Source organism: Protomyctophum parallelum (assembly GCF_964188405.1).
Source record: "Protomyctophum parallelum genome assembly, chromosome: 11".
Lineage (NCBI taxonomy): Eukaryota > Metazoa > Chordata > Actinopteri > Myctophiformes > Myctophidae > Protomyctophum > Protomyctophum parallelum.
In genome coordinates, this window is record NC_139707.1 from 44,076,500 (window position 1) to 44,099,188 (window position 22,689).

Sequence of the window (22,689 nt, forward strand, 5' to 3'; positions counted from 1 at the left end):
AGGAAACTGAAGCCTATACAAGTGGCAGACAGTATCTGTGGTTGGGCAAGATATTTCCTCACCGTGGCCTTTGCTGGAGCCCTATCATTTACAGTGCAAACTTCACAGCCGAGATAATAACATCCTTTCATCCATTCTACAGCAAAACAGTGGCCTCTTAAAGAAACAGTCTGCAGTTACAGCCATCATAGGGACCCAGATTTTAGGTATGTTTGTTAGAGGCAAAACTATACAGCTTATACATTAAAATCAAATGGATGCAGCCTTATAGCAAAAATATATACTTTATATAAGTTTGACTTCCCCCCCCCCCCCCCCCCCATTAAGAAAAACAACAGAACTTTGAGAGGGGAAAATGCAGAGAACATCACAAATGTCTTCTTTGTCCAGAGAGAATAAAGCGATATGTTATTGGACAGTCTTTATTTGAGTAACACCATGCAAAGGAAAGCAGAAGTCTTATGTTGACAACCTGTGATTGGCAGAAAGGAGTCCAAGGACAAAGGTGTCACATTTCACCCTTCCTTTGTGCATGCAAAACGTCCTGATGCTCCTGCCATCCTGGTGCATCAGAGGAACTAGTACACTGCCAAGGAAACATTAAGCACCCAGATAGAATTAAAAAAGTAACAATGCATGATCATACATAATAAATTCTGAGGCATGTATAAATCTTCCAAAGCTTCTGGGACAATGTGTTCGTGTGTATCCCTTTTGAACAGTGGAGGCAGTGGAGTGATGAATTGGTTGTAGACTTCAGGCAATAAAGAAGGTAAGAGCTAATGAACAGGGTGTGTGTGTGTGTGTGTGTGTGTGTGTGTGTGTGTGTGTGTGTGTGTCTCTATCTCAGGTGCAGTCAGGGAGGTGAAATGGATGCAATGGCTCAATCCCTCATGGGTCAGTTCAGCAGAGGGAGAATATACTATTCTGGAATCTGGATCAAAGTCCCAGTGCAGTGGCTAGCAGGACTTACATCTCCAAGTTCTAAACCAAATTGTAGAAAAGCTGGCATACAAAAAAAAATCTTTACAGAAAGTAGCTCTGTGGGTTACAGTATCTAGTTTTTTTTGCAAATTAAAAGCCCTTTCATAGACCTTTTAGTTCAGAGATGGTTTCAGGAAAATAATAGAACCCCAAAAAAGGCAACTATAGAATAGTGCTGCATTCAGATTATCTTATCAGAATTAAAACTTTTTCCCCCTCCGTTATTTGACTTGGTACGAAACATGGATTGTCACAAAAATCTGAACTGCAACTACTCTTGCAGTCTTGCACACAAGGGAGTGTCCGTCAGGTCCTTCTCAAAGTTCATGTGGCCTCCGGCCTCGCTTCCTTTTGGTCTCCGTAGTAACAGCAGCCCCCCGCCTTACTTTGGGAGTCACTAAGGTGGGAAGAGCCACTGGAGTCCAATCTACCCTTATTCCTTTCACAACCCTCTCTCTCTCACACACACTAGACGACGGTGCAGCAGAAAAGCTGGCAGTTGGGTGCAGACGTTTGTCCTTGTTCATTCTTTATCTGGGGAGTTTGGAGTTTGAAACTGTATGTGGGCAGTCCGAAGAGGAGAAGGAACCATGAGAGGGGATAGGGCAGAGTATTTTCTTTCTTTTTTTTGTCACAGGCTGCTCAGCAGTTCCAGCTCTGGGCTTTAGAGTGGGTTTCTCGAGACCGTACATGTGTGTACGTTGTCAGCGATCCACTGTGCTTGTCAATAGCTATAGCCATCTGTGAAAGGCAGGCCTGCCACACACTGCTCCCCGGCCTCAAGCAGGTAAGGAGTGGTGTCATCATAGTGGGTGAGGGGCATCGTGTCATCGTCCACCGCTGCCAGGCTGTCTGGGTCAACCTTCAGGTTGGGCCTTTGGTTGTCTGGAAAGGCCATGGAGAACAGAGCCTCGGGATCGCACACAAACTTGTACACATACCGCTCACCAGCCACCTGAGGAGTGAAGTCATTGGGAGATGTTAACGAAGATTTTACTTTTACTACAGAATTTTCTAATGCATGCATCATTTTGTATGTTACACAAACTGTTCCAGGTTTTGTATTGCATTTCACATCATGTTAACTTAAACCAAAACAGACAACAACAAAAAAAAGGTCTCAGATTCTAAGTTCTCGACCAAAGACAATTTAGGCATTTAGCAGACACTCTTTCAGTAAGCAAGGCAAACACAAGCTAATACATTACAATGAAATACTGATGATCTTAGACTTTGTTTAATCGGTTGAAACCTGAGATGCCACGAGAGCACCCGGCCAATTAGAGACATTAATACAGTGGAGTAGTAACTGCTGCCTGCATAGACTGACAGTGAAACCACAAGACCTTGCAGTTTTGGCCTCCAAGGTTGTATTCAAATGTGTCCATTTCTGCTTTTATAGCTCCATGCAGCATGTTGTTGCCAAGGATAAATGAGAGGATGTGGGAAGGGGTTGGGCATCGTAGAAGACAAGAAAAGGGTGAACCTGCCTTTACCTTCTGCATAATTCCCTTCTCGTAGTAATAACGCAGTGAGCGGCTCAGCTTATCGTAGTTCATGGCCGGTCTGTTCTTCTGGATGCCCCAGCGACGAGCCACCTGAGACAATGAAGGACAATGCTTGGTCATTAAGTAGTTTACGTGGCGCACAATGAAAATATGTCTGCCTTTTAAATTCCACAAATTCTCCCATAGAGCAGCAGTCTTAAATTATATTGTGATTCATGTCTTGATTATGGTTAGAACTGGAAAGAATGACAGATTTCCCAAGCAGATTCTCTGCCAGAAGGAGGAGAGTGGTACACTGTAGTAGTTATACCTGTGCTGTATAATGCTAAATTAACTAACTGATAAAAGAGAGGATAAGAGTCCACAACATCAACATTTATAGTCTAAACCAGGTCTATCTACTAGACTAGAGAGTGGGTAGACTCACCTCTTCAGGCTCTATGAGTTTGAACTCCATGCCACGGCCAGTCCAGGCAATGAAGTGTCCATTGGCTGGGTCGTCCAGGAGGGTGACCAAGAACTGCCAGAGCTGTAAGGAGCCACGGCGCTGGTAAGGAGGGCCGTCACGATAAACTGAAGGCTCCTGCTTTACTTTGCCTACAGAGAGGGTACCGAATAGCCAAGATGGATGGGGGAGAAAAAGTGAGAAACAGGGAGGAGAAAGAGACGAGTGTCAATGAGTGTTGCACTCCGTCACTGCCACAGTGCTGTGAGGCATTCCTGGCAGTTGGTGGCTGTGAAGTGGGCCAGCTGCTTGTCCTTCAACTACAATGCCACCACCAAACACAAAGGCCTCTACTTTCTTACAGTGTGTACAGAGTGTGTACAATTACTGTAAGTTCTGATAAACTTCTCCTTACTCAAGTCACCCCCCTGCCCGTCTGTGGACAGTGAATGACATGGTAAACCACTTTTGATTAAGGTTGGATTTGTCATTCTTACCTTCCAGTCTCTCAGGGACCACGCAGGTGTCATCGTAGTATAGTTGAGGTTCTCTGTCGAATGAGAAGCCTGTCAATGAGAAGGGGAAACAGTTAAGGTGTGAGAAAGAGACCTCCCCTTTTGATGAGGCGGCCAGTGGCCTTGGTCCACCTGAGGATCCAAACTGCCCACAAAGCAATATGGCTGGGCAGCTTTCCAAGAATGGAAAATTCTATTGTACTAAGCTCATGCAGGGCCAGGGCCGTGTGAAATGTACTGCATGTGCAGAACAGATTCACTTGCCCTTGAGATGTCATTTAAATGCTGCTGACCTGTAGCATTCAACTAGACAGGAGCCCTGTTTCCTAACCCACCACAATGCTGCAGCATTCAGCAGCTCAATAAGGCACATAGTTTGGATCACCAACACAAAGGACTATGATAAATGTCTGGAGGCTTTACGAAATTATTATGACTAAGTAATCAAGCACACATGCACGTAATTATATGAAGAGTGCACAATACATGCACAACTACTTACTTTCATGATTGTTTTGGAAGAAGCCTCCTGCTCTCCCGAATGACGACTGACAGTTTGGCACTTCTGCAACACAAAGAACAAGTATATGTTTAGCTTACCCGCCTTCAATATTTTATCACCGTTCAACCACTAACTTGGGTATATTTGGCCTGGTTAAACTAAAGTTTGGGCAGTTTGTTTGTACTGGGGACATTTGGTCTGAGCTATATTGGTGACGTGTAGTTGTTCGAGCTGCTGGCACATATGGTGCTATGATGGAAACATGCAAGCTGCTCTGCCTCACCACTGTCCATCTCCATCTGTAGGCCCTTACACAACTGGCACTGACGCAATATCCGGGCCAAACAAAAAATAAAGCCTAGGCCACCCACTCGTGCACCCACACACGCATCTGGGAGTGGACTTAGTCCAGATTGGAGTGCTTTGCACAGCACGCAACATCAGTTGTATGTCCACCAAGCCTCTCAATAGGATTAGCACCGAGGTTGCTGTATTAAATCTCAATGACTATCAAGTTATGCCTGTCCCCCTAGGGGAGAGGTCAAGGCTCGCTTTCCGTTCGCTGTGTCACTGAAGCGCAGTCTGTCCCTTCCACGACTTCCCCATTATTCTATTTCCTGTCCTCTGATAAGAAAGCCAGGGATCCATTTTTGAGTGACTGCTTGCTTGACTTCTTATCCTTAACCCATTTCAAAGTATTGGATTGTGGGAAACAATCTGTAGCCGTTTCCATGCATGCTGTCACGACACACACACACACACACACACACACACACACACACACACACACACACAAACGCACAAAGACAGAGACAATGCGATTTGTCACACTCGTCATATGCTTGTCCAGAACAAAAAAACTCTCATCGAGTCATCAGGGACAATGAAATGTGCCACGGTGCTAAACTACTACACCCATACCCTCCACCCAGAGAGACCCTAGCCCCAGGATTCTGTGACGTACTAGAAACATAGAGGCTCTAAGAAGCTAAGAGGATTCGTTATTACATCACTAGCCTGCCTGTCTGTTCTATACTATACTACGATTTAAGGCTATGAGCACATGAACGTGTGGACAGAAGAGAAAAAGAGATAGGCTGTAGCAACAGAGTTCCATGAAAGGAGGGTGGTGATGCAGCGGAGAGACAACAGCGGGGATGTTGGCTCGTCAAGATCTAAAAGCATCAGATGCCATCTCATGAAGCTTATACCATATTAAACCTTTCTGTTCCGATTGCATAAGACAACTTTTCGCAGTTGTTGTTTAGCCTCTTCTCTAACAGTTAACAGTGTCCAGAACTTCCAAGTTCAAGTCAAACTGCTCTACTGCAGTTCACTCTAAGCCCTCTGTGGCCAGTGGCCCAGATCTATTCCAGGTAAGCCCACTGAAGTTATCTGCTCTGAACCTGGCTAGGTGACCCACTTACTTTTTGCCCTAGAAGACTTAAGCCATGCTAAGACCCACTTTTTCCTTTACTTGTGTGACTAGGGAGGAATGATGCAGATGTGGAGACAGAGACAGACAGACCGAAGGAGAGAGAAAGTGCATAATGCGCCTGCCTGGGACCCTGCAGTACGCTAAAACTCACAGCCATGTGTCATTGCCCAGAACAAACAGGGCAGGGCACATTCCTCACCCTCTGGCCATTTTATTCTCACGCAGCCCTGGATACTAGCTCTCATAGTCCACTTTGTCTGCTCCCAGACTATCTAAAACAACACGGAGTGAGTGAGAGGCAATGCACCGATTCTGTCAAAAGGGCAACAACCCATGAACCTCTGCTTTAGCGCAGTCCAACTAGTACTCCCCCCACTTAACCACTCACCAGAATCAAAGCAGTAGTCCCGCGGCTCTTGTTTGATGGCCATGGGGTGGAAGGCTGCTGGAGGCGGCCCAGCATGTCGCCCCGGCGGGCCCATGGTGGGCAAGCCTTGCTCTGCATATCGCGGGTCCAGCATCTCTTGTTTGAAGCCCTGCGGAGACACAGCAACCAAGGGCTCCGACATCTGCCGGTGGTACGGCGGCCGACCGTTACTGCCGGGGTGCTGGGGTATAAACTGGGAGCGTCCTTGGCTCTCTGCGGTGGGGAAAGGTAGACATGGCTCGGACATTTGCCGCTGGAACCTAAACGTTAGGAGATTGGGGGGGGATAGAGAAGGTGATGTAGATTAGACAACATAAGAGGAGAATACACACACTGTAACTGAGAATGTATAGAACACCTGAACGACTAGCCTGTCTTGTTCAATGCCCAACAAAGGGGCATTGAATATAGTATAGAGAGCGTCTGAACCTCTCTACCCTGCCCGAACCAACCAAAGGGCATTGGAGAATATACAGATAATATAGCTTCTGAACAAGTCAGAGCTGGGAGCAGCCAAACAGGCACACTGCACAGACATTAAGACCATGTGTCGGACGACTATAAAAAGAGAATCTCCATTCTAAGTAAGGAGATGGCTCCTAGGGTGTGAATGGCTGCCATTGGCCTCTGGTGCCTGTGCATGGTCTGTGCACATAAGAGATGGCTAAAGATTAAGCAGTAGTGGAGGGTTGCAGTGTGCATGTCAGGGGGAAGAGAATGTGCCTTGGCTGATTGAACACATTTTCATAAGATCAGATACTAAACTGCATCCAAAAGAGAAGCCTTCATCCTGCTAGCAAACAGCACCAACAGCTCCATTACTCTTTAGTGGTCTGTAACAGCCTGTCAACAGATGCTCATCTCCCCTTAAAGTCAGCAGTAGTTAAAGGTCATCAGGCTGACATAGACCCGCCAAGTCAGTACGGTGGACAGTGGTCCCCATAATGGAAACATGATGACGATATGATGTTAAATGCTCTAAATATACGCCTGTATATTTAGAGCATTTCAATATTCAGGGTCATTAGCTTATATGTTGGCAAACATGCTGGCTATTCAGAGGGCTGGCAGATCATGGTTATTTTGCAAATATTATAACTGCAATGTTCTACCGTGGAGAGATGTAAATTATGACCCGTTACCTGTGCTCAGGGCTGAAGTTGCTGGCATCTTGGCCAAGTGGTGTGCAGGGCACGGCAAACGGTGGGCTCTGGCTGTGGAGTGCGAGCGGTCGCTGGCTGTGATGTTGTGCGTGCAGCGGACGTGGCCCCGGATTCTGATTGGTTAGAGGAGGGTGAGGGGTCTGCTCGCTGAGAGGGTGTGTCCCTGCCGTGCCAGTGGGGCCACAAGGAGACACAGGCGTAGAGGGTGGAGTCAATGGTCTGAACCCAGGAATGGGCTTCTTGTCATAGGCACTGTGAGGGGAGGAAATGAGAAACAAGTCAACATGAGGAAGCATCATTAAAGAGAATGGAAACAATATGATAATTGAAGGCTAGCTTTAGCTTATGTGACAAACTGTAGGGCTACAATATAGGCAGTATATGGAATAAGCAAAAGCAAAAAAACTAACATCGTAATAAGCATAAAAGGGAAAAGCTCCAGCTCACCTGTAGCTGTAAAGGCACTTCTCTCCGTATGGCATGGGACTCCTGTCCTGGCGACAAGGAGAAAGCTCCTTGGAGGGAGTCAGCTCTCGTTTGATCTTCGCTGCTGGTGGGCCATGAAACATCACTGGAGCAGAGAGACAACACAGGGGACCGCATTAGATATACTGCAGATATCCTCTAACTGCATGAACAGAAAACTCAATGCTTATCTTAAGCGCATTTTGCTCTGGTGGATGGATAAATGGGTGTATGGAGAGTGTCCTTGTATCCTCCCTACTGACAGAGCCACTTAGTATCTATTTATCATGGTTTTTAATGATGGTTGACAGCAGGGTCTGGAAAGCCCCATCCATCCTCCATTGCTAGCTAGGTACCGTGATACTAACTGCACTATGCACATGCACGGATTGCACGCCATCACAGCTCTCTCTTCTCTGATTCCCATTATGTGGAGACCAGTCAATACCCATGAATCAGTGTGGCCGTAATTCAATGATTGTGAATGATTTTCCTCCCTAGTGCTGTAACCATTAGACACTGGCTGGAGCTCTCCGAGTATCGGCTGCAGTTTCCGGGGCGCCACATAATGGCCAGGCAGAAACTGGATCCCTGGGCACAGAGGAGCGGGAGCCAAATAAATCACCCTGGCCCTGGGTGCTGATAGACCTCGGGAGAGCCAACAATGGGCACGTGAGCTCCCCTCTGTGTGCTGTGAAACCCTCTGGCTAGGCTAGGGCAAAACTCCTCACAGAAAGGGGGTACCGGTACATTGAGGGGAGATTAGGCATCTTTTCCTTCTCTGGTCTGCCAGACAGGGTGTTCAGTTCATGGCATACTTGCTACTTTACCATGGAATCAGCTTGGCTGACACAGACAGACACTAGGCATGCATTTCACAAGTCACAGGTAAGGCAGTGATATTCATTCCATACATACATAACTTATAGAGGTTTCTGAACCACTCGTGCATTAACTAACTGAGGAAACGGGCAATGATAATGGACTAGGAGGTACACACTGTAAGAAAGGGGACAGGCTGCCATGTGATGCCCCGATGACTGCAGTGGCTATACGGAACAGTGCTATGAGCTGAGCATGGTGAATAGGCAGCTTGTGAGAAGGCTGGCCCCTTGCCTGGCCACAGGAGTCTCTGCCAATCGCACACAAACTCCTGAAAATTATAGTGCAGACACTTTATTGTGAACTGACAAAGCAGTCCCACAACCTTCTATAGGCCTCCCAGTACAAACTGAGATGTCAAGAGTATTAACCTCAATAATATATTGCCGCAAAACTGGCATGTCAGAGTATTAACCACAATAATATATTGCAGCAAAACTGGCATGTCAGAGTATTAACCTCAATAATATATCGCAGCCCGGCTAGGTTGGTGGTCAAATTGTAGCCCACTGCACCACCAGGACCAAACAGCAGCCCTGACAAAGACAGGCAGGCACCACACCCTGTCTCTGCCTCCTCCGCATCAGACAAAAACATAAACAAACTCAGAGAATGAGAGAGGAGGGGGAGAAGATCGTAAAATGTTCCATTGAACATAATTCAAATATTTCCCTTGGCTGCTGCCTAAACGGCTACATGCAGGGACAAACGGGCAGTGGTCTGGGGCAGTGTGCTTGCACTGGGGAGTGGGGTTCTGAGAGAGTTTGGGGAATGTGGGCTTGGGTTTGAAATTGGGTAGTAGGCAGCCAACATGTATACGCAATTTCTGGAGTGGCCCCACCCTCTGGAATCTAGCCTGCCTCCAGCTGCAGGGTCTGAGTGCAGGAAAGTGTGAAATCAGATTAGGGGCTTGGCTCATGTGATGCCCCATGCCAATCGGCTGATTAAACTCAAAATGGAAGAGGAGGGTTGGGATGGGTTTTAGTTGAAGGAAAGAGAGATGTTTTGAAGGTGAGAAGTGGTGTTAGGCTTTGGTGATAATGAAAGTGTAATTAATAAACAGAGGTCTTTTGAAAGAGACTCGACAAGACACATTGTCGTGTAAAATGTTGAAGTAGAAATTCCCTAATGCCGATTGACGAAGAAGATCCTGAACATCTTAATCATTAATAGGCATCCCATTTATAGAGTTTGTTGAGTAAATACACACAGACACACACACACACTCTCTCTCTCTCTTAGGATATGAAAAAAGTCAGGTACTCACAGCTATCTGACTGGAAATCTGGGACAAACTGTTCGTCATCAGGCACCTGGGCTGTTGGCGATACAGGAGAATGTCACACATGGGGAAGAAACAGAAACAGACACACTGCTGGTCCACTGTGCCTATCAATCTAATTATGACATTTTAAACAGAAAACAGCATGTTGTCCAGTCGCTTTGCAAGCGGCTGGCAAAAAGAACCTCAAGAGAAAACAAAATTGTGAAGGGGGATTTTGTCATCTCCAAGATTTTTGAGGGGCCCTCCTATATACAGCTTTTCGTCACAACTCATGTCACATCGGCTTTTTGTGTCAACACAAACATTAACTGCCATTGACAATGAAAGGATCATTTACGGCATACGTGTCTGAGCAAATCCGCCTTTTTAAACACAGTGCAACTGTTCCAATTCAGCTGGGGGCTTATCACATAAATTCGGTTGTCATACTACATGATCATGATAAGATCAGTTAAAGTTAGATAATGTTTTGTCATTATTACTTCATATAGATAGAGCACCCCTCACTTCACACGGGTGTGATTTTTATTTTATATATCTCTTCCAAACTTCCTGTAGAAATAATGAACCCTTTGCTTCTGCATCAAAACAGTGTGATAAGGGGGATCAATAACTTAAACAAAAACTAAGAAGTAAAATGGGCTTGCATGGGGGAATAAAAGAAAAGAAAAACGTTTCATATTTACAGGACTTTGTACTACTTGCCCCATTGATTGCACAGAAAACATGGATGAATATTTCACATTCTCATCAGGTTACTTGTTAACCTGAGCACTTGCCAAACTTCATCTAAATCCTAAAATGTTTCAGTTAATCTTCAATCTAACCACTTACTTTCCTTAACATCACATCCAGACTATTTGTTTTGAGGTGACTTTTTAGCATCCTGCACAACCATATTCCAAATGAAACTGTGTTTTTGCTGAGAACAAAAGAAATCCAGGGCTCAAAACGGAATCTCTAACAGATTGAATCTAACCGGGAGAAACTATATCTGAGCCATGCCTTCGGGCACAGCAACAGAAAACAACAGCGGAAATTAAAAGAATAAATGTATTAGAAACCTACCTTCTGCAATCCAGATTTCTTGCAGACGACTGAGGTCTTGAAAGAGTTCTGACAAGACAAAGACAAAATGAACATTAACATAACTTACACTATACAATTACAACTATACACTTATACTATACAATCGTAATTACATCGTTATAAAGCTGTGTTATGTTTACTCTCACAATACTGGGAATGAGCCATTAGCAATCCCTGCTCAATCCACATAATTTAATTACCAGTTTCTGAAAAGTGACTGCAGTGCAGGGTTCATCCATACTAAATGTTTTTTATTTACTTTTGGTACGTACTTAGAAAAGTGCCATATAAAAATAAAAAATGTCATGGGTGTGTGGATGAGATTTTGAAGCAATGAATTACCTTCTGTTTCCTGGGAGAGCTCTGTGTCCACAAACTTCCTTTTCCTGTCGGTGAGAGGCCTGCTGTAAGATGTGTCCTCTACACGAGTCTTCCGCTGCTGTGGGAGATAAAGGTGTAAATATCATATGCCCAGCAAAACCTGGTCCAGTTCAAAGCACTGCCTCGAAACACTACATCACATGCAACAGTCATTGAGGAAAAACAAGTCTAAACACGTCTGCTGTAGGGCATGCCTACATTCAAGAGACTCTGAATGCATGCATTTGTGAGCTAGATTTGTTCTGTGATGACAGTGCCCAGTCCATAAGCAGTCTATATGTAGCCTAATGTTGCCATCTTGATGTGAACCATGCATAGATAGCAGCATTGTTGGGATTGGCATGTGTGTTCACTTACATTGGGTGGGACCATAAATGGGACTTGCTGGTCATAGAATCCGTCCATGTTATCTGGGGCTTTGGGGTTCCCAGTTGGGGGAAGGGGGTGGGTTTTCGCTTTAAAGCGACAGCACCGTGGTCACTTTCTGGATCCGGTCAACTGCAGACAAAGGTAACATCAGGAGAAATAAATCACCAACAAATAACAATACTAAAATATTCACTTGATGTCCCATGCTACATGCAAGACTTTTCTCATTGGAATAAAATGTGGTTCCCTACACTGTGCATATCCTCATACACAGGACTTGTGGCCTGCATCATGCCTCTTATTGAAACAACAAACAGTTAATTTAACTGAAACATGCTGGTATAGACAAGGCTTCTCGATGTAAATACACCGTCATTAAGTGACGCACGTTAGCATGTTACATAACCAAACGCAGCCATCTGTGCTTATTTACGTTAATCGTCTTGGAAAGCAAAGTCCCATTATTTTAAGACCAGCCTTGTGTCTCATGTTCAGCTGCATGCTGTAACATTGTGATAACTAAATGTAATGTATCTCACACAACATCTTAAGTCATTACACTGCTTTTAAACGACACGTCCTTTGAGTGGGCTTTTGGGTGCACCGGTGGCCACTTGCAAAGTTCACTTCCACGGCGGTGGCTGCACCGCACCGGATTGATATGACACTACAATGAGCGAGTAGCTTCTGGACAATCATAATTACAATGTAGAGTTAAAACATCCGATATTCAACTAGGCTCCTTATGGGAAATGTCTGTGCGTAAAACCCGCTGAGGAGCGCGTTTGGCGAACTATTCATTTTAGGGTAGCCTCATATGGTCCCTCAGTCCCTACGCTCATTCTGCAGCTCCGAGATACAGAATGAGGCTATGGAATGAGCGACCATATGGGGCTAGTTTTAGGGCACATAATTGTTTCAGTAAATGTCCATTATCAATGAGTTTTAACAGCTTTTCTATGTCACAAAAGCCAATAATGGCATATTATTAGGTGCTTTATTGACGTTAGTCTTAAAATACCCAAACCCCATGCAAACACCGTAACACGCTAGGTTTAACATTAGATGCCCGCAGTTATTCCAGAAGATGAAGATCTAGCATTCTAGCCTATACCATAAAATGCAAATGAGAAAAATAGAAATTACAGCTCAAAATCCCGAGCGAGAAAGCAATCCAGGACCAGGGAGCATAGTTTAGCCGCAGTGTGCGCTTGTTTTGCCGAACTTTAGGCATATACAAAAGTTTGCATTTCACTTTAAGCAGAAGCAGATGATGATGGGGCCGCCACCGGGGGATGAAAATCACCCGACACCCCTCCTTTTCTCCACCCCTCCCCCACCCCCTCCCTCCCTCCACGGACTCTTGTTTTTCTCAATGAAGTGAAACTCGATCCCTGAGGAACACAAGATGAGGAAACCAAAAAAACTGACCCCTCCAGGCTCCAGCCCATTCATAAAATAACAAACAGTCGCCAGACCGCGCTGATAACCAAAGCTGATATCAAGAGAGATAACAACGCGTAAGGTGCAAATACTATGCATGTGCTTTAAACACAAAGTCCTGCTCGTATTCTTACTTACACAAAAAGCCCATAGAAAATGGTTGCCAAAGTAAATATTACTAGAGGAAGATGGCGTTGGAAAAAAAATGTATGTACGCACGAAATATTTATATCACTTTGTCATTGTCAAAACACTGACTGATAAAGTAGGCTTATATTGCAGCTTTAGGGGGCTTACCTTTATTATATTGCGTATATTCCGTCCCGTGTTGAAATGATCCACACAAAATTTGCGCCGTTGGCCGTCTGTGTGTCTGCACGGATAATAACACGACGTGCAGCCTTCGACTCGCGAAACTTGACTGAGCTTTTCGTTAATGGACCGGTCGGTTTTCCCCTGGGAAACTTGGAACACAGTAACATGCTCTGATTGGTTCAATCACAGTGTCCTTCAAAGCCGAGAAGCCAATGGTTTATCTGGAGGTGATGAATTATGCATTAGATGTCCTTGGACCAATCACAGAGTAACTCTGGCCTATTTTTATGAATGGTTGGATTTCATTCACTTTTCTTTTCTTTTTTTCAGCCATCCCTGCCGATAGCTTTTAAAGGGCCAGTTACATAGGAATTAAAAATGCCACATGGTACAGAAAGGTTAGGTTACTCAACATTTTTAACTTTTTACTGTTAAAACTAAAAGGTTACAGTCACATGATGGACTAATGTAACATTTTACTGTACATTTTCACTGTATACACTACACACACTACCTGTGTAGGTGTCACGGGTAAACAAGAAGGCAGTGACCTCTGCCTGTGTACTTACATTACAAAGGAGTGTCAATGACCGGAGTAACACTGAAGTAGGCCTAACACACACAAACACACACACTGACACGCACATACTAACCCAACTTCAGTCATCCAAAGGTATTGATTAATAATACAATTGATGCGAAATGTGTTTACAGTAAACATATTGTTTGGTGAGAATTGTCAAGATAAATGCCTTAAAAGGCCAGTCCAGAGATGCAAAGCAACTATAGTTGCAACTCCTTGCTACAAAACATTTTTAAGGCCAGTCCACACGAAAGCATTCAACTTCCATTGGGGATAATGGTTGTAAATAGCACTAGCATGTTGCAAGGAGTTGCATTGGTGTGGGCTGGCTTTTAGTGTATTCATTTTGTTGCATGCATGAAGTGAGTGGTAGATCTAGTGACAAAGTGAGTTTAATGTCGTTTAACATTCTTCAGATAGGATTTTTCTGTTTGGATGTATCGGCTGTCAAGGCCAGAAAGTAGTTTTTTTGCCACTCAGTAGGTGTTCCCGCATAACTTCGGGTGGGATGAATCTGTGCATATCCCTATAGGCCCTACTGTCTTTTCAATCACACCTGACTTGTGTGAAGTGAGGGGCGCTCTTATCATCGTAAATCATGTGACGTTACATGTCTATTTGCTCAGACACATATGACGCAAATTCTCCATTCATTGTCAATGGGAATTTGTGTGTGACAAAATACCGATTTGCTCAGATTCGGCCATAGTCACTAGCTTGCCCAATGTGATGACCTCATTTGTGATAACAGCTATGGCCGTTTTTTCCCAAGGCGTGTTTTTCGTGCAAAACTAATGCTTGCAATGGATTCAGAATCATGAACCCCCCCCTAGTTTGACACAACATGCTACTTAAAGCTTAATGACATTTTTTAATGTTTTGCCTTATAGCCTATAATGGTACCCCAACTTTCAATGCCTGAATTTACCTTGATCCACTAATAATATAATTCACACATTTATTCGTTATTTGGATGACCTTAATGATCATAAAAAACCTTGAAAGATTACTATTGCAATTTATTTTGGGTCAAACCTTAGATTACTTGTCTATTTGTTATGTTTCTAATCAACCAGACCTGATGGGTTCAAGACTCAAATAGGCTACAGTATATCTATATATATATATAGACACCCCTCACACCTTGAGGGGTGTGTGTGTGTGTGTGTGTGTGTGTGTGTGTGTGTGTGTGTGTGTGTGTGTGTGTGTGTGTGTGTGTGTGTGCGCGCGCGCGCGTGCGTGCGTGTGTGCATGCGTGTGTGAGAGACAGAAGCAGAGCTATACCCAAAAATGTCAGAGGTCACAAAGAACTATAAACCCTTGTCATTATCACCACTGTCAATTCTAAAACTGTAGTCCCACATATTACACAGACACTCGCTTGCATTACTGAGAATTTAAAACAAACCAGGGACAGTCAGCAGATGGTATGAAAACTATAATCCCCACAAAATCTGTGCAAGCAATGACACAGAGCTTATAAGCTTGTCTCAGGGACGATAATAGCATGAATAAATGAATCCATATAGAATATACTTGTCTCATAGGATATATAGAGCTATGTTTTGCTACAGAGCCTGAGGTCTTAGGCCAAGGGTGAACATATTGTCTTACACAGGATATGGGATTTTCACACATGTTTCGTAGAGGAAAATATAGCAGGGGGAGTTATGGGGTGGATGTTCTTTGATTGGCTAAAAATGTTGACTGTTAAATTCACATAAAAATGGAATAAAGGAGGCTCTCAAGTGTGTCTGAGGATGCACCTGACCCACGTGAGCAGGGGCACTTCCATCTATCCATCCATCCATCTTCAATCGCTTATCCGTAGTCAAGCCGCGGGGGCAACATCTCCACCAGAGAGCTCCAGACTTCTCTCTCCAGAGCAACATTATAGTGACTTCCTCCTGGGGGATCCCAAGGCATTCCAAGGGCAGTGTGACGATGTAATCCCTCCATCTCATCATCAATTTTTATTAAAGTGTCAAGTCACAACAAGTTGTCTCAAGACACTTTACAAACCAACAAAGATCCACCCAGAGCAAGCGAGCAATATTGCGACAGTGGTAACGAAAAACTCCCCTTTAGGAAGAAACGTCAGGCCATCTGCCTCGACCGTGTCGGGGGAGAGGGGGAGAGGGATAGTTATTACTACAAATAGTAGCAATAATAATAATGAATGAAATAGTGTAGGATAATATAATATGGTATAGCAATGTTGTCGGATAATAATAATATATAATGTATGAGAATAATTAAGATATAGTGTAGTGTAGTGGTAATATGATGGTGGTCCACGGTCACACTTTGGTGGGCTCCGTGGAGGGGCCTGGTCACATCTGGTCCAGGTCGTGCTCTGTGAGGAGGCCGGGTCCACGGTCACACTTCTGATGGGCTCCATGAAGAGGCCTGGTCCACGGTCACACTCAGCAGTCAGTTGGGGGTTCATATTAGAGGTCCACGGAACTGCGAAGTGGAAGACGAAAAGAGACTCCACGGATGTTGAGTTAGTGGCAGGCCTTATTGGAGCCTATAGTATACAGTGTTTATTACAAGCACTGCTGGGAGACAAACCCACACAAACAATGTACGAATTAGGCATTTAGCAGACGCACAACACAGGTGCGGGGTGCGGGTGCCTTGGTCTGCCCCGTGGTCTCCTCCCATTGGGAAGTGCATCGACTATCTCCCTAGGGAGACACTCGAGAGGCATCCTAACCAGATGCCCGAAACACCTAAGCTGGCTCCTTTCCAGGCAAAGAAGCAAGCAGCGACTCTACTCAGAGTCTTTCTCACGTGACTGCATTTCTCACCCTATCTGTAAAGGCCAATTCATAGTCTGGATTTTCAGTGGTGAGGTGACCACCGCTCCGTTGGTGAGCTGACCACCGGAGCTGAAATAACGTTGAGCGGTGGTGAGTAAATGCCAGCCACCCGTTGGAGAAAACTCATTCTGGCCACTTGTATTCGCGACCTTCATGAGTCATGACCATAGGTGAGAGTAGGAACGAAGATTTCTCGGTAGGCAGAGAGCTTTGCCTTCTGGCTCAGCTCTCTTTTTGTCACAACAGTGCGGTACAGCGACTGCAATACCGCTCCTGAACAAGACCCTGAGATACTTAAACTCCTTCACCTGGGGTAATGTCTCATTCTAGCCTGGGTAAACCCCTCCCCCCTCGCCAGATTTGCATTGGCGAGGGGGGAGGGGTTTACCCAGGCTAGTCTCATTCCTTACTTGGACTGCACAATCCATCGGTTTCCTGCTGAGATACCATATGGCCTCAGATTTAAAATAAAAAGTAGTGTATACTGTGTATAACAGTGACAACATCCACTGAATTATTCTCCTCTATCTTTATAGTGAGGATGTGGGTGGGTGGACGTGAGCGCCTGGAGGCGTGAGAGGAGTGAGCATATTGTGTTTCCATTTTGAATCTTTCCTTGTATAACTGTGACATATGCAAGCGGCGAGAGTGACAAGCTGCTTTTGTGTACATTAAGGGCTGGAGACGAGTAGGGCTTTATGTTGTGCGTCACAGACATGAAGAAGAGTGATAGGGGTGATTTAAGCCTGCTCAGACACTGACGCAGATCATTGGTGCCCACATCTCATGTGGGCTAAATCCTTAACAAGGTGTAGACTCTAGTCCGAAAACTTTACTGACCTGTAGTTACTAGTCACCAAACTCATGAACTGCTATCCTTCACACAATAGACCAAAGGTTCCCAAACTTGTCATTGCCACGGCGCCCCAAAATAGTCATATTTGGAACCGCTGCAATAAACATGAGATGGTTTTACAATATTCACTCTGTGTGATTATGTATTACATAATACATTCAGTTGCTTTTGGGGAAGGGCAGAATTTCAGAAGGCTTGTTTTGTTTACTTTATTTAATGTACAGCCCTTTGAGAATGTAACAGTGATTGAGGCCAATACTAAATAAATTTGACTTAGACTCAGATAATATATTGTAAGAATTTCCACGAATGAATGCCATCATCAATGTCTACCGACCAAACAGCAGCTACATGCGATGAGGCACACTAAATAAGTGGATCTGGCCATTATCATGGCATGTATGTCTCTGCCTGCAAATATCTGTCAATTTACACATTTAAAAAAAGAGTTAAAATGGGAAAGCGGAGCCGTGGGGCACAGGATGCTCTTCCAGAGAAGGACGAGATGTGACTTGCCAGCTATTAATAGCACATTGGGAAATAATTCCTGCCTTGTTATCTCAGCAGCCGCACTCAAGACGCCTCGCCAAAGGCAAACTCAAGCCTGATTTATACATTGTCGCAATGGTGAAAAACAGCAGAGTTCACAACATGACGCAGTGTGCCGAGAGCTTGAAGATCTGTAATTTAAAAAAAGCAGGCTTAAAGAGGCCCAGTTTTATAACCATTCCTTTATTCTCCGACTCTTATCTTTATTTATATACCCCCCTCACTCCAATAACTCCTCATTCCCTCCCCCTGGCTAATGTTTCAAATTTTCTTTGTCTCTTTCTAATCCTCTCCATCTCCATTTCTTCTGTTTATGCTCTTGACCAGAAATCAGGGAATGTAATGTAAAAAGTTATCGTTGTAATTTAATTCAAATTTTTGTGTTTCATTTCTCTGGATTTAACTGCCAGATAAAATGTTAACATGATATGGTCTTCGATTTATGTTTATTTCAGTATGACAGCACCAGTATATAAAGGTGCATTTCTCGGTGGATTGGGGGAGAGAGCATGATTCTTCTTGACCAAGAAGGGCCAAAGGTCATGAAGAGCTTGTTTCTGCAGGATTGTATAGCGGCATGGTTGTGGGAAATATGGGTGTGTCTTTATTGCCATTGTCTTCTTGTTTGTTCACTCAATCAACCTCAACATTAATTTCCTCACGCTAACCTGCCAGAACCTGAGTCATCATCTGTGATTAATGGGTGCTGATGTCTGTTTGAGTGCCAATTGATCCAAGAAAAATACAGGCATAGCTTCCTGTGGCACAGTCCACCCACACCAATACAGGAAACCAACATACTGTATATAATGATCTTATCATGAGTGAGTATATTATTGTAAAATGAAACAACAGAGGAATATAATTGAAAGGCACAGTTGGAGTACAAAAATGCTATGGCTGCAGTGCTAGAAATCTGTATCTGTGCATGTGCATATAACATAATGGTTGCATGAATGTGAAAGAGATCAAGGAAGAAGAGAGAATGCATATTCAACCTTTTTGTTTATCAATGTCCATCAAAAGGCCAACAGAGCGAACAGCAAGGAAACCACACAGAAAAATCCTCAGTGTTCATTTATCCATTTGTACATTGATACATATAAACGAACAGTCAGGATTTCACTGTGCAAATACAGACATACAGTAGACACTGGGTAGAGGGATGATATTGATTCTTCTCTCCTTGTTATCCAATCACAGACTAGAGTTTGGGGATTTTGTCTGCCCGTGACCCTGTATGGACTGACAGTTCAAAACCATACTCACCCTATTGGGGAACGATTGGGGGGGGAGGGAGTTAAATTAAGTCCTACTCTATGCAGGTCATCTGATTCGCTGGTCTCAGTTATATAGTATGATTGATTATCTTGTTTTTATAGAATAATCTCCCTGAAATATTGCAATTTATTATGTAATATGTTTAGTAGTCCCCTTCAAAAATACTGTTGTTGATGTGTCTTAACCAGCGACTTAATTCCCACCTCTGTTGACATGAACAGAAATACCCTCTCTATGAATTTTGTATCTGTGATTTGATAATATACATGTGGGATAACAACACTTCGGGGCTCTGCCGCATCTGCGCCTCTGATGTCACTCAATATCGCTAATCTGTCCCAGGCTGAGAATAGGACAGCACGGTCAGGACAGTAGTGTACGATAAACCAGGGAAGGTCGGGATACTGGAGGGTAAAAGGGGGTGGTTATACATGGGGACAGATGGACCCTGGCTATCTCTTCATTATCATTATTAAATGTTGATTAATGTGGATGTAGCTGCTAATTATTGTAAGAGGGATTTGCAGTTTGGACATATGCAGTGGTTGTAGGCAAATCAAGCAGCACTTGAACTACTGCAAATTGTACAGTAATGTGTAATTTAATCTACATTTGTTTTAGCCCACTGAACTGAGGGCACTTGAAAGTGAAACTTGCCCTGGGACCAGGCCAGTAGTCTACTAAACTAAGCCTGGTGAGTTAGCTGTACTGTCCTCCTGGGGAACTAATAACCTTAGATATCACTATTATCATAATAACACAATGGTAGGCCATTCTCTGCTGCTCAATGATGTCAACGTTATACGCAACACTGTACATTAACAACCTCTGCGGTAACAGTATCTCTACTGCCGAACCTGAGGTAATGGATGGCCTCTGGGTCTCCTGGGTTTGTCTAACCTCAGGTCAAATGCAACCTTCTACAGACCAGTTGCCGGTGACAAAACTAGACAGAACTAAATGACATGTGGGGGTTACGAAGGATTTGACCATAAATAACATGCAGTGGGTAATGTGTTTTTGCAATACAGAGATAACTAACTTTTCAATATTCCAATGCCATTTTATTTGTTTTTGCCAATACAAATAAAATGCACACACAGTAAAATCCTCAAGTGTTAATTCATCAATTTGTAGAGGTCCATTTGCTTACATTTGTACACTGTCTAAGTTAAACGACCACCCAGGATTTTATAGGGCACAGCTGTGGGCAGAGAGTGGGTCCATTTCTTATGTTAAGGCTATTGATTACTTCAAGGGACAAGACTAGCATGAATTGTGACACACATGGACTGGGGACTCCGACAGGCTGTGTGTGGGTGTTTATGTCACCGTCACTTGATCCAACAATAAATCTATAGATACTATATGATGGCGGACACTTCCTCCAGGGATTTCGTTTTTAATGTAAGACAGTTCATTGGCTGTCTTTATCTTTGCACAGTATCATCATAAAACATGCTACCAAAAAAGAAAAGAAAAGAGAAAATCACTACACATAGATATATCAGATAAATTGAGCTTTTAAGCAAAGAAAAATGTCTGATCCACAGAGGTGATGGTTATAGAGGAAAGGGGTTGCGACAATTGGCAGGCATGCGGTGGTGTGAGTTAACATCAGATAAAATATTATAAACAAATATGTACACTTAATAATATAACTTTTTAAAACCATTCTTTCATTAAATGAAAAGTAACTGTAAACATGCACTCATTTTCCCACCAGGTTGTCTCGCCGCCAGGCTCCATGGGGTCAACTCAACTAAAAGCAAGCTTCATAAGGCTGTATTGGAACAGTCTCTAGTATACAGCATGTTATTTGTGGAGTATAAAGGTTTTACCACATGTGTTATTAATTTACATTACATATATTGTCATATAAACAAAACAAAAAGAGCAGTTTAAACTGCAGTGAAAATGACCTGAAGAAGTTCAACCCAATCTCTGGAATGATGTTTTCTTATATGGAAAAGATTACATTTATGTCTTGGCAATGGTTAGCTAGATACACTGTTTTAATGGGGCCTGGATGCGAGAGTGGTGACTGTTTTAAAGGGAACTAGGGTAAAAAAAGGCATGGAAGCCTCAACCCTTGGAGCACAGTTTGTACCAGAACAACTTCTGTCGAACCATACTCTGCCCTGCACTTAAGACATACATCTCATATACAGTTTAGCAGGGAGGAAGGCAGATTCCCCCAAATCTAATAAGATATTAGATAGACCATGCACAATGAAATGTATTGTACTGTTTTAACACTGCTCCATTAACATTTGTTTATCTTATTCAAGATCTCCCTAGATTCTGTTTCAAATATGTATTTAGCTGATTTATTGATTTAACTTAAAAGGAAAGAACAAACCTGAAGTGAGCAGGTCAAAACCTGATATAAATGCATGTTTCATTGAATAGATCTCTGAATTAGATTGTGTGGGTAAAACTGCCTTCAGAGGCTTTCTGCACCAGCTCCTTTGTGAGCCATTGATAATGGTGACCCACTGAAGAATACTGATATGTGCTCCTCTAAGCTAAGTCTACATTGATAACAATTACATAATATTAAAATCACATTCATGTTTATATGTGCCCTACACCTACTTCCCAGATATATACAAATACTGTCTGCACATGTATTTGCCATATTGACAGTAATATGTTCATGTTCGATACAGTCTGTTTAATGTACCAAAGTTTAGTAACTAAACTAAGCGTTCTGTCGTTGCAGTGACAGGCAACATAACATGCTAGTATTTGTTATTTTCTCCTATTGATCACTTCTACACCTTTTCTGAGGCCATCACTTCCTTATTTGTAGTACCATATTGTCATTTGGTGAAGTCTAGTTTAGTCTAGATTGGGGGTCTAGTGTTTGTCAAGAACAAAACCTTAGCGCTCATAGATAGTAATCATTGCTATACTGTTCGTCCGGTAACAGGGTTCTCTATCTCTCCAGCTCTATAGTAAACATCTGCACCTGAAAATGTATTCTGTTGTGTTTATGTGTTTACAGGAGAGAAATTGAGGGAGACCCTTGTTGTTACCGATCAAACACTCATGGTTACCATTGGAATATAGAGCTATTTAACACTTATTTTAACAAAATAATATCACTTACACCCCATTAAAGCCAAATCATGAGTGAAATAAAAAAATGCCCAGCATTTTACAGTGGGTAATGGCCCTGGGTTGTCACAGTCCCTGCACCCTTGACATTGCCAGTTGATGTTTTGACACTATAATTAGAGCATAGAGTTTCACAGGAGGATTGATAGATCCTCCCTGAAATAGAGGGGTAATTTTAGATTCCCCCTGTCGGCGCTCTGGTAAATAAAACCCCTGGGGGCCCCGTTGTAGTACACCCCAGAGGGGATTCATTTCAATCCC

General features: G+C 43.5%; 1 protein-coding gene across 4 annotated transcripts; it reads right to left on the reverse strand.

Moving 5' to 3' along the window:
- Positions 1-406: 406 nt before the first annotated feature.
- On the reverse strand, positions 407-13,318 carry etv5a (ETS variant transcription factor 5a). 4 transcript variants are annotated; one of them, XM_083776675.1, is made up of 13 exons: positions 13,194-13,318; positions 11,442-11,582; positions 11,046-11,139; positions 10,683-10,730; positions 9,597-9,647; positions 7,430-7,553; positions 6,962-7,234; positions 5,781-6,079; positions 3,955-4,017; positions 3,435-3,503; positions 2,920-3,089; positions 2,481-2,582; positions 407-1,939 (listed from the first exon to the last, which is right to left on the reverse strand). In XM_083776675.1, exons 2-13 carry the CDS (start codon positions 11,487-11,489, stop codon positions 1,709-1,711), a joined length of 1,572 nt encoding a protein of 523 aa, XP_083632801.1. In that variant the 5' UTR covers positions 11,490-11,582; positions 13,194-13,318; the 3' UTR covers positions 407-1,708. The 4 variants fall into 4 exon arrangements, with proteins under 4 accessions (XP_083632801.1, XP_083632799.1, XP_083632800.1 ...); XM_083776673.1 differs by having other exon boundaries at positions 2,475-2,582; XM_083776674.1 differs by having other exon boundaries at positions 11,046-11,142.
- Between the last annotated feature and the right edge of the window lie 9,371 nt (positions 13,319-22,689).

What these genes read in the sequence shown, in the direction of transcription:
- etv5a (XM_083776672.1), bottom strand. Translation starts at nt 11,489, where the DNA reads ATGGACGGATTCTATGACCAGCAAGTCCCATTTATGGTCCCACCCAAT. An exon ending in GGACTACTGCTTTGATTCTG is followed by an intron (nt 4,018 to 5,780) that starts GTGAGTGGTTAA and finishes TTTGTGTTGCAG; the next exon opens with AAGTGCCAAACTGTCAGTCG. An exon ending in GAATTATGCAGAAGGTAAAG is followed by an intron (nt 1,940 to 2,474) that starts GCAGGTTCACCC and finishes TTCACTCCTCAG; the next exon opens with GTGGCTGGTGAGCGGTATGT.